Source organism: Babylonia areolata, chromosome 35, assembly GCF_041734735.1.
Source record: "Babylonia areolata isolate BAREFJ2019XMU chromosome 35, ASM4173473v1, whole genome shotgun sequence".
Taxonomy (NCBI): Eukaryota; Metazoa; Mollusca; class Gastropoda; order Neogastropoda; family Buccinidae; genus Babylonia; species Babylonia areolata.
This window is the reverse complement of record NC_134910.1, coordinates 6490790-6503203: the sequence shown is the minus strand read 5'-3', so window position 1 is coordinate 6503203 and position 12414 is coordinate 6490790. Positions and strand designations below refer to the sequence as shown.

At 48.1% G+C, this 12414-nt stretch overlaps 1 protein-coding gene across 18 annotated transcripts in view; it reads left to right on the top strand.

Moving 5' to 3' along the window:
• Nucleotides 1–12414, top strand: part of LOC143277973 (talin-1-like) — a 218750-nt gene that overhangs the window by 110676 nt on the left and 95660 nt on the right. For all 18 annotated transcript variants that reach the window (XR_013053819.1, XM_076582975.1, XM_076582969.1 and 15 more), the window contains 9 exons: nt 444–575; nt 1415–1543; nt 2424–2651; nt 3642–3776; nt 5294–5560; nt 6653–6946; nt 9378–9715; nt 10636–10729; nt 11760–11849. Coding sequence is in view for 17 of the 18 variants with exons in the window: in XM_076582975.1 (XP_076439090.1) it covers nt 444–575; nt 1415–1543; nt 2424–2651; nt 3642–3776; nt 5294–5560; nt 6653–6946; nt 9378–9715; nt 10636–10729; nt 11760–11849 (1707 nt within the window). In the remaining variant the exon portion in view is untranslated. The remainder of the gene's footprint in view (nt 1–443; nt 576–1414; nt 1544–2423; nt 2652–3641; nt 3777–5293; nt 5561–6652; nt 6947–9377; nt 9716–10635; nt 10730–11759; nt 11850–12414) is intronic.

The following is a 12414-nucleotide window of genomic DNA, read 5'->3' as shown; positions in this document are numbered from 1 at the left end:
CACCATACCCCACCACACCCCACCACACCACACCACACCACACCACACCACACCACAGCACACCACACCACACCACACCACACCACACCCCACCACAGCACAGCACACCACAGCACACCACGCCCCACCACACCACAGCACACCACACCACAGCACACCACACCACAGCACACCACACCCCAGCACAGCACAGCACACCACAGCACACCACACCCCAGCACAGCACAGCACAGCACAGCACACCACGCCCCACCACACCACAGCACACCACACCACACCCCAGCACACCACACCACACCACAGCACACCACACCACAGCACACCACAGCACACCACAGCACAGCACAGCACAGCACACCACACCACACCACACCACACCACAGCACAGCACAGCACAGCACAGCACAGCACAGCACACATCAAGCATCCTGGTGGTGTTACAGGCGACGTCCACTCTGGTGTCGGCTATACGGGGCCAGGCAGAGGACCAGACCGACTCGGACATGCAGAAACGTCTGCTGGCCGCTGCCAAGCAACTGGCTGATGCCACCGCGAAACTGGTGGAGGCTGCAAAGGTGGGGGTGTGCTGTGTGTGTGTGTGTGTGGAGGGGGAATGGGGGGATGGTGTGTGTGGTGTGGTGTGGTGTAGTGTGAGTTTGTTGTGTGAATGTGGTGTGGTGTGTTGTGTTGCGGTGTGTGTTTGTTGGGTGGTGGTGGTGGTACTGTTTTGTGTATGTGAGTACGCATGCATGTTTGTGTTGTGTGTGTGTGTGCATGTGTGTGTGCTTGTGTGTGTACATTACTGTGCACAAATGTCACATCCAAGACAATAAACAAACCTTATTGATTTATCTTTGTGTGTGTGTGTGTGTGTGTGTGTGTGTGTGGTTGTGTTTGTGTATGTGTGTGTGTGTACATTTCTGTGCACAGATGTAAGATCAAAGACAGTAAACAAACCATACTGGATTTATCTCTCTGTATGTGTGTGCGTGTGCATGTGCGCACATACATGTGTGTGTGTATGTGTGTGTGTCTGTGTGTGCATGCATGTGTGTGTGTATGTCAAGTCAAGTCAAGTCAAGATTTTATTTCATGATGGTAAATTGAATAACCATCAATTGCTTTTTACATCAAGCCATCAATGAAAAAAAAATTTAAAAAAAAACAAAAAAAATAAAAAAGGGAAAAAAAAAGAAAAAAATATAGGAGAGAGAGAGAGAAGAAACAAGCAGATGAAGAGCAACAATAACAATAATATTGCATACACACACGCACACACACACACACACACAAGAATATTATGATAAAGAAATACACAATTGCATTTCCATTTCACACACACAGACACACACACACACACACCACTGAACACCAATTCTGGGACACAACAGTGTGTTGTGTGTGTGTCCCACAGGGCTGTGCCTCCAGCCCCAACGACAGCTACCAGCAGCAGATGCTGAAGTCGGCAGCAGAGGAACTGAGGTCGGCCACCAACACCGCCGCCAGCAATGCCCTGAAGCGCCGCCTGGTGGGCCGACTGGAGGTAAGCAGAGAAGCCAGCTGTTACGATTTCCCCATATCTTGTTGTTCCGATGCTATGTCAACATCAAAATTGTTCTGACGAGTTCATTTTCCGCTACATAGCATGGTCATATGCTTTCCTGTCGTTACCTTATTTAGACGCTCTGGACTTGCCAATCACAGTGCCAGGGCAGTCACCACTAACCTTTGGTCTCATGTGACGATGCTCAGCTATTCACGTGCGTGTTTACATTGAAACATTATTGAATGGACCAATCAGCTTAATCGTAGCAGTTACACTGTGTTGCATGCAGGTAGGCCCAGATATTTGTATGCCTTGTAGGTAAAATGTGTTCACCGAGTCTAATGAGTGGTTAAAGCGTTGGGACTTTCAGTGTGAGGGTCCCAGGTGCAAATGTCTATATCGCAGCCTGGTGGGTTTAATAAAGGGTGGAGACTTTTTTCCAATCTCCCAGTATGTGCAGACCTGCATTTGCCTGAATCCCCTTCATGCTTATACGTAAGCAGATGATCAAATACACACGTTAAAAATCCTGTTATCCATATTCAGCATTTGGTGGGTTATGGAACCAAGTGCACACCCCCAAAAATGGAGTATGGCTGCCTACATGGCGGGGTAAATAAACAGAACAGTCATACACATAAAAAAAATGTTACATATCTGTCTGAATGTTGCGTGTTCGTGCCTGAAATCTGAATGACGCAGGAAACGAATGATGATCGTGCAATGGCAGCCACCATCATTCGGCTCTACTCAGTTAGGCAGCCTGTTGTACCAATTACCCCGTGTTTGTAAAGCACGTAGAGCTTGGTCTCTGACCGAGGACAGGTGCCATGTAAGTATCCATATCAAATGATATTCCTGGTTCCCCTGTCCCCAGAACGCAGCTCGACAGGCGGCGGCGGCGGGCACCCAGCTGATCAACGCAGCACACCAGGCCAACAAGACGAACCGCAACCAGACGTCGCAGCAGCAGCTGATGGCGGCCTGCCACACCATGGACGAGCAGATCCCAGACCTGGTGCAGTCGCTGCGCTCCGTGCAGAAGAGTCAGGACAGCGCCACTGCCCAGCTGAACCTCATCAACGCCAGTCAGGACTTCATCCAGGTGTGACGTTGCCTCCGCTGTGCTGAAGGCTTATAGTTCAGGGCTGCTGCTGTTGCTGCTGCGTCTTCTGCTTTTTCTGCTTCTTCCTCTTTTGCTTCTGCTTCTGTTTCTTTTTCTTCTTCTTCTTCTGCTTCTTTTTCTACTTCTTCCTTCTTCTGTTTCTCCTTCTTCTTCTTCTTTCTTCTTCTCTTTTTCTATTTCTTCTTCTTCTGCTTCTTTTTCTTCTTCTTCTTCCTCTTTCTCTTTTTCTATTTCTTCTTCTTCTTCTTCTTCCTCTTCTGTTGCTGTTGACAGGCCTTGTCCAAGGACGCACTGTGCTGAAACGGGCCTTGATATTGAGCTGTTACTTCTCTTAAATAAAATTGTTTCAGATACAGTTGATACCAATGTTATTTCCTGTCTTAGATACTGTTGTTACTTTTCTCAGATAAGGTTTTTTTTCCTTTAAAGTCAGATTTTTTTTTTTCTCTTGTCTGTGGGTTGTGACTCCCATGTTCACTCGTATGTAAACACGAGTGAGCTTTTACATTTATGATCGTTTTTATCCTTGCCATGTAGGCAGCCAAACAAAGCTTGATATTGTTGTTACCTGTCAGATAGAATTGTTACCTGTTAGATAAAGTTGTTACCTGTCAGATAAAGTTGTTACCTGTCAGATAAAGTTGTTACCTGTCAGATACAGTTGTTACCTGCCAGATAAAATTGTTACCTGTCAGACACAGTTGTTACCTGTCAGATAAAGTTGTTACCTGTCAGATGAAATTGTTATCTGTTAAAGTTGTTACCTGTTAGATACAGTTGTTACCTGTTAGATACAGTTGTTACCTGTTAGATGATAATGTTGTTACCTGTTAGATAAAGTTGTTACCTGTCAGGTAAAAGTCAGATCAAGTCGTTTGGTGTCAGGTGAAGTTGCTACTTGCGGGACCAAGTTATGAGCTGTCAGACACAGTTGCAGATAGACTGACGGTGGTTTTTCCATGTTTTCAGCCGGCGACCCGGATGATCGCAGCCTCCAATGCTGCCGCCCCAACGGTGGGAGATCAAGCGTCGGTGCTCAACCTGCATAACTCGGTCAAGGCCATGTCCGCAGCCATCTCTGAACTCAGGACTGCTGCTGCCAAGGTCAGTGCTCAGGTCAAGGTCAGGGACAGGGGGAGTGTGTGGTGTTGCGGTGTTGAGAGGGAACGCTGGACACTTTTAAGTTCTGTGAGTGTGTGTTTGTGTGTGTGCGCGCGTGTGATGTTTATGCATTTGGACTTTGGACTTTTTAGTTTTCTTGACTCAGGGTGCTGCAGTCTTCTTCCTGAGCAGTCTTCGCCTTCTTCTTCTGTGTTCGTGGGCGGCAACCCCCACGTTCACTCGCATGCACTCGAGTGGGCTTTTACATGCATGACCGTTTTTACCCTGCCATGTAGGCTGCCATACTCTGCTTTCGGGGGTGTGCATGCTGGGTATGTTCTTCTTTCCATAACCCACCGAACGCTGACATGGATGACAGGATCTTTAACATGCGTATTTGATCTTCTGCTTGCGCTTACACACGAAGGGGGTTCAGGCACTAGCAGGTCTGCACATATGTTGACCTGGGAGATCGGAAAAATCTCCACCCTTTACCCACCAGTCGCCGTCTCCGTGATTCGAACCTGGGACCCTCAGATTGAAAGTCCAACGCTTTAACCACTCGGCTATTGCGCCTGTCTTCCTGAGCAGTAAGATGTAAGGTACTCAGCTTGACAGCCTGTGTTACAAGTTGAAGGTTAAAGACCCAGTAGCCTTTAACAGGAGTTTGGGGCAGTGAATTCACGTCAGCTGTGTCAGGGCCCAGTCATCACAGGGGAATGGGGAGAGGGTGCTCCAACAGCAGACGATGATGACGACAGTGATGGTGGTGACACTGATGACAGAGATGATGAGGAGAATAGAACTCGTGACGCTGATTAATGCAGCACCAACAGGCTGATAACAATGATGACGACACTGATCATGAGGATGAATGTGATGCTGACGATAAAAATGATGATGAAACTGATGATAATGACAGTGATGGTAAAGATTATGACAACACTGATAGTGAAGATGATAAAGATGATGATAAAGATGTCGACACTGATGATAAAGATGATGATGACACTGATGACAAAGATGACGATGACACTGATAGTAAAGATAATGATGACAGTGATGATAAAGACAGCGATGATAAAGATGATGACACTGATGGTAAAGATGATGATGACAGTGATGATAATGACAGTGATGATAAAGATGATGACACTGTTTATAAAGATGATGACCCTGATGATAAACATGATGATGACACTGATATGATAACACTGATGATAAAGACAATGACCCTGATGATAAAGATGATGATGACACTGATGATAAAGATAATGACAGTGATGGTAAAGATGACGATGACACAATAAAAATGATGATAAAGATGATAATAACTCTGATGATAAAGACGAAAGACACTGGTGATAAAGACGAAGACAATGATGATAATAATGCTGACGATGAAGACGACGACAGGGATGATTAAGACGAAGACACCGACGATGATAACGATGACAGTGATGATGATAACGATGATGATAACGCTGATGATAACGACGACGACTGCTGCAAACCGACAGGCCCAGGAGGCGTGCGGCTCACTGGAGCTGGAGAGCGCCATTGACCAGCTGGGCGGGCTGGACCGAGAGCTGGATGACACGAAGCAGTCCGCGCTGGCCGGCCGCCTGTGCCCGTTGCCAGGGGAAACAGCCGAGTCGGCAGCCACCCTGCTGGGAACCACGTCCAAGACGGTGGGGTCCTCCATGGCTCAGCTGTTGACGGCGGCTGCTCAGGGTAACGAGGACTACGTGGGCATCGCCGCCAGAGACACTGCTAACGCCCTCAAGGTACGATGTCTTGTGACGGGTTGGGGGGAGTGGTTGGGGCTGTTGGTACTGGTGGTGGTGGCATGGGGGGGGGCGGTGGCGGGGGGGGTGTTGTTTAGGGGGGGTTGAAATGTGTGCGGGTGAGCTTAAGGGACAGGGGGGGGGGGGAGGTGAGTGTGTGTGCATTGGTTTGTGCCTGGTTATGCAGGATGAATCCTAGAACAAGCAGGGTAAAAGCCCAGGGTAAATCAGGTTAGAAAGCCCAGGGTAAATCCTAGAACAAGAAAGGTGAACTTCAGGGTAAGTCCTAGAACAGGAAGGGTAAACTTCAGGGTAAATCCTAGAACAAGAAGGGTGAACTTCAGGGTAAATCCTAGAACAAGAAGGGTAAACCTCAGGGTAAATCCTAGAACAAGAAGGGTAAACCTCAGGGTAAATCCTAGAACAGGAAGGGTAAACTTCAGGGTAAATCCTAGAACAAGAAGGGTAAACCTCAGGGTAAATCCTAGAACAAGAAGGGTAAATCCTAGAACAAGAAGGGTGAAGCACAAGGTAAACCCACCAAGAAGCCTCTGTAAAGCCCGAGGAGAACAAGATGGGTAGTTTCTCCCCCTCTACTAGACCTTGAGTGGCTGTCTGGACGCCAGTCATTCAGCTGAGACGATAAACCAATGTCCAGTGTGCAGCATGCATTTAGCGCACAAATAAGAACCCTCGGCAACAAAAGGGTTGTCCCTGGCAAAATTCTGTAGAAAAATCCACTTGGATTGGAAAACAAATAAAATTGTCAGTGCAGCGACGCGTTCTCCCTGGGGAGAGCAGCTTGAATTTCACACAGAGAAATGTGACTTAACTCTCTCCATACGAACGGTGAAAGCGACGACGTTAACAGCGTTTCACCCAAATTACCACCATCAAAATATTGCAAGAGGAAGGCTCTTATGCTGAAGAGGTGAATGTTGACAAAGAATACCACAATTCTTACGACGGAAGCTAAAGGTTGGGTCATTCAGACACCCACTGGACATCCGAGGGGTCTGTGTAGAGGAGAAGAGAGGACTGGCCGTACTGAGTTAAAGAGTAATACAAATGCAAACACACTGTGGCCACCAGGTGCTGACGAATGCGGTGCGTGGCGTGGCGGCCACCACGACAGACCGGCAGGTGCAGGAGGCGGTGATCGACAGCGCGCGGGAGGTGATCGAGACGTCGCAGAGGCTGCTGGAGGAGGCGCGGCACGCCATGCAGGACCCCAGTCACCAGGGCAACCAGCAGCGCCTCAGTCAGGTGGCCCGTGACGTGTCCACCGCCCTCAACAACTGCCTCAACTGCCTGCCTGGCCAGCGTGACGTTGACAATGCCATCCGCCGCATCACCACCTCCAGCCAGAACCTGTCGTCACCGCAGGTGACTTGGTCCACCCGCCCCTCCCCTCGCCACTGTTTTTCTTTGGGTGGTTTTGTGTGTGTGTATGTGTGTGTGTTGTGGTCGTGAAGGGGATGTTTGTGTGTGTTGTGGTCGTGAAGGGGATGTTTGTGTGTGTTGTGGTCGTGAAGGGGATGTTGATGTTTGTGTGTGTTGTGGTCGTGAAGGGGATGTTTGTGTGTGTTGTGGTCGTGAAGGGGATGTTGATGTTTGTGTGTGTTGTGGTCGTGAAGGGGATGTTTGTGTGTGTTGTGGTCGTGAAGGGGATGTTGATGTTTGTGTGTGTTGTGGTCGTGAAGGGGATGTTTGTGTGTGTGGTGGTCGTGAAAGGGATGTTGATGTTTGTGTGTGTTGTGGTCGTGAAGGGGATGTTGATGTTTGTGTGTGTGGTGGTTGTGAAAGGGATGTTGATGTTTGTGTGTGTGGTGGTCGTGAAGGGGATGTTGATGTTTGTGTGTGTGGTGGTCGTGAAGGGGATGTTTGTGTGTGTTGTGGTCGTGAAGGGGATGTTGATGTTTGTGTGTGTTGTGGTCGTGAAGGGGATGTTGATGTTTGTGTGTGTTGTGGTCGTGAAGGGGATGTTTGTGTGTGTGGTGGTCGTGAAGGGGATGTTGATGTTTGTGTGTGTTGTGGTCGTGAAGGGGATGTTTGTGTGTGTTGTGATTGTGAAGGGGATGGTTGTGTGTGTTGTGATAGTGAAGGGGATGTTTGTGTGTGTGGTGGTCGTGAAGGGGATGTTGATGTTTGTGTGTGTTGTGGTCGTGAAGGGGATGGTTGTGTGTGTTGTGATAGTGAAGGGGATGTGTTTGTGTTATTATTGTGAACATGTCTTCTGTTCTGCCTATCATCTTAATGACTGATGCGCTCTCTTGTGTGTGTGTGCGCGCACCCTGCACCCTTGTTCACGTATGGCGTACTTAGTTGATGCAGGTATGTCTATGTATGTACAACTTTCTATTGTACAAACCACAAGCGTCCTGCCTGGAAGTTGTGAGTGTCAGTCTGCATCATCATTAGTTGGCAGAACCAGCTAGGTGTTAGTCTTCTGATCCAGTGTTCAGCAGTGATGACAGTGCCAGGTCCCATTTCTCACTGGTGTGCCCATTGGAAAGACACTGTATTCCTCACCTCACCCCGCTGTGACTGGGTACCTGACTCCACTTGGGGCAGGTGAAAGTGGTGGTAGGAGAGAGGTGTCCCCGCCTTCCTGTTACATGCCAGGCACCGGACGCTGTGGCTGTGAACCTTGAATAAAAGGGTGGGGGACCTTGAACCTTGAACAAAAGGGCGGGGGACTTTGAACCTTGAATAAAAGGGTGGGGGACCTTGAATAAAAGGGTGGGGGACCTTGAACCTTGAACAAAAGGGTGGGGGACCTTGAATAAAAGGGTGGGGGACCTTGAACCTTGAATAAAAGGGTGGGGGACCTTGAACCTTGAATAAAAGGGTGGGGGACCTTGAACAAAAGGGCGGGGGACTTTGAACCTTGAACAAAAGGGTGGGGGACCTTGAATAAAAGGGTGGGGGACCTTGAACCTTGAATAAAAGGGTGGGGGACCTTGAACCTTGAACAAAAGGGTGGGGGACCTTGAATAAAAGGGTGGGGGACCTTGAACCTTGAACAAAAGGGTGGGGGACTTTGAACCTTGAATAAAAGGGTGGGGGACCTTGAACCTTGAATAAAAGGGTGGGGGACCTTGAATAAAAGGGTGGGGGACCTTGAACCTTGAATAAAAGGGTGGGGGACCTTGAACCTTGAATAAAAGGGTGGGGGACCTTGAATAAAAGGGTGGGGGACTTTGAACCTTGAATAAAAGGGTGGGGGACCTTGAACCTTGAATAAAAGGGTGGGGGACTTTGAACCTTGAACAAAAGGGTGGGGGACCTTGAATAAAAGGGTGGGGGACTTTGAACCTTGAACAAAAGGGTGGGGGACCTTGAACCTTGAACAAAAGGGTGGGGGACTTTCAACCTTGAATAAAAGGGTGGGGGACCTTGAATAAAAGGGTGGGGGACCTTGAACCTTGAACAAAAGGGTGGGGGACCTTGAACCTTGAATAAAAGGGTGGGGGACCTTGAATAAAAGGGTGGGGGACCTTGAACCTTGAATAAAACTTTGAACCTTGAATAAAAGGGTGGGGGACCTTGAATAACAGGGTGGGGGACCTTGAATAAAAGGGTGGGGGACCTTGAACCTTGAATAAAACGGGGGACCTTGGACAAAAGGGTGGGGGACCTTGAACAAAAGGGTGGGGGACTTTGAACCTTGAATAAAAGGGTGGGGGACCTTGAACCTTGAACAAAAGGGTGGGGGACTTTGAACCTTGAACAAAAGGGTGGGGGACCTTGAACCTTGAACAAAACGGTGGGGGACCTTGAACCTTGAGAACCTGACGGTGTGTGTGTGTTTCAGTTCCCCCACACGGACAAGACGTACCCGGAGGTGCAGGTGGACATGAACAACTCGGCGGTGACCCTGAACCAGGCGGCCAGCGACATCGTGTCGGCCTCGCGCGGCGCCCCCCAGGAGCTGGCGTCCTCCTCCAACCGCTACAGCCACGCCTACCAGGACTTTGTGGCCACGGGGCTCACCATGGCCGGCCTGTCCAAGGACCCGGAGACCCAGAACCAGATTGTGGGCGGCCTGAAGAGCGTGTCCATGGTGTCCAGCAAGCTGCTGATGGCTGCCAAGTCCGTGTCCGCCGACCCCAACGCCCCCAACGCCAAGAACCTGCTGGCGCAGGCTGCCAGGTCTGTGTGTGAGGGGGGGGGGTGTCCAGGAGGGTGGGGTGGGGTGGTCTTCACTCTCTGTGTGCTCTTCTCTCTCTGTTCTCTCTCTAGTCTTCTCTCTCTTCTCTTCTCTCTCTGCTCTTCTCTCTCTGTTCTCTCTTTAGTCTTCTCTTTCTCTAGTCTTCTCTCTCTTCTCTTCTCTCTTTAGTCTTCTCTCTCTGCTCTTCTCTCTCTTCTCTTTCTCTCTGTTCTCTCTTTAGTCTTCTCTCTCTGCTCTTCTCCCTCTGCTCTTCTTTCTCTGTTCTCTCTCTAGTCTTCTCTCTCTTCTCTCTCTGGTCTTCTCTCTCTGTTCTTCTCTCCCTAGTCTCTAGTCTTCTCTCTCTCTCTCTCTCTCTCTCTCTCTCAAGGAAGGAAAGAGTGAAGGAATAGTGAGGTTATTAGATTTCCACGGTAAACATGTTTGTTCATTGCACTCGCTTATATTATAAAACTTATAAGACTGGGTACAAGTTCATGCACAAAAAGCCCCGACTACACTTTGATCTTAGCCAAAAGGCTGAGAAGCTCTTGTCATTCATTGCATTGTAATCATGTGTATTGTTAAATAATTAAAGATTATTTAAACCAAAAGCCCAGACATCGTCCCCCCCCCCACCATCCCCCACAACACCCCCGCATTATACACATCTGCCATTGCACTCTTTCACTCTCCAAGAGAAAGAATCCTGAAGTCCAAACAGAAATCTACTGTTGCTGAAATTGAAATACAGCACACCACACAACAGAACAATAACATGTTTGGATGTATGTGGTGGTGATTGTGTGTGTGTGTGTGTGTGTGCACGTGTGTGTATGTTTATGTGTGTGTGTGTGTGTGCGTGTGCGTGTGTGTGTGTGTGTGTGTGCACGTGTGTGTGTGTGTGTGTGTGTGTTGTGTTCAGGGCGGTGACGGAGAGCATCAACCACCTGATCAACATCTGCACGGTGTCGGCCCCCGGACAGAAGGAGTGTGACAACGCTCTGCGCCAGATTCAGGTCAGCCGGGCTCTGCTGTTCACTCTGTGCTCTTCTGTCTTCCTTCTCTCTGTGCTCTTCTGTCTTTCTGCTCTTCTCTCTGTGCTCTTCTCTCTGTGCTCTTCTCTGTGCTCTTCTGTCTCTGCACTCTCTGTATGCTCTTCTTGCTTTCTGCCCTTCTCTCTGCTCCCCTCTCTTTCTGTGCTCTTCTCTCTGTGCTCTTCTGTCTTCCTTCTCTCTCTGTCTCTCTGTGCTCTTCTGTCTTCCTTCTCTCTCTGTCTCTCTGTGCTCTTCTGTCTTCCTTCTCTCTCTGTCTCTCTGTGCTCTTCTCTCTATTCTTCTCTCTTTCTACTACCTTTTTTTATATCATAATTATTATTTATTTATTTATTTATTTATGTAAGCTTATCTTTTTTTTTCTTTTTTTTCTCAAGGCCTGACTAAGCGCGTTGGGTTACGCTGCTGGTCAGGCATCTGCTTGGCAGATGTGGTGTAGCGTATATGGATTTGTCCGAACGCAGTGACGCCTCCTTGAGCTACTGAAACTGAAAACTGAAACTTTCTGCTCTTCTGTCTGTGCTCTTCTGTCTGTGCTCTTCTCTCTGTGCTCTTCTGTCTGTGCTCTTCTGTCTGTGGTCTTCTGTCTGTGCTCTTCTGTCTGTGCTCTTCTGTCTCTGCTCTTCTCTCTGTGGTCTTCTGTCTCTGCTCTTCTCTCTTTCTTTGTGTCGGCACCATGACTTACAAGCGGTAATCGACAGGGTGTATTTGGATGTGTGCGTGTGTGTGTGTGTGCACGCGTGTGTGCAGTGTGTGTGTGTGTGTGTGTGTGTGTGAACATGTCTGTATGGAACAAAAAACATGTCTGTGAAAAACCTGAACATGTATATATTCATGTTCATGGTGTATGTGAATAACCCGAACATGTATAAATTATGTTCATGGTGTATGCTGTAGGTGAAGAACATGAACATGTATATTTTATGTTCATGGTGTATGCTGTATGTGAGTAACCTGAACATGTATAATCAGTGTTCATGGTGTATGCTGACAGATGATGGGCAATGTTCTGGACAACCCCAACGAACCAGTCAGTGACCTGTCCTACTTCGAATCACTGGACGCTGTCATGGAAAAGTCCAAGGTGACCACACCTTCTTTACACACTGTGTTAGCTGCTGAAGACGGGGGAGCGTTGTAGATTTGGAATCAGGGTGGGGGAGTGTGTCTGAAGGTGACTGGAAGCTTGTACCGTTGTGAAAGTCTCTGTACGCAGGGTACTACTGATGTGTTGTTTGCCAGGACATTATATTATAATTATTATGTATTTATTTATTTATTTATTTATGTAAGCTTATCTACTATTCATTCACCTTTTTTTTTTCTCAAGGCCTGACTAAGCGCGTTGGGTTACGCTGCTGGTCAGGCATCTGCTTGGCAGATGTGTAGCGTATATGGATTTGTCCGAACGCAGTGACGCCTCCTTGAGCTACTCAAACTGAAACTGTTTGCCGGGAGCAAAAATGACCACCTCATTTTGGGTGTTGGTAGTGTTTCATCAATGTTTCGAATATTTTTTTTTTTCTTTTCATGAATCCACTGTGAATTGAACTGTGCGCAGGGAAGAGTGATGCATAGTTTGTGTGGTTGGCATTATTACTGTGAATAATTATGTAGAGTTCTTGATATATAGAGTGGTTTCGTTAAGG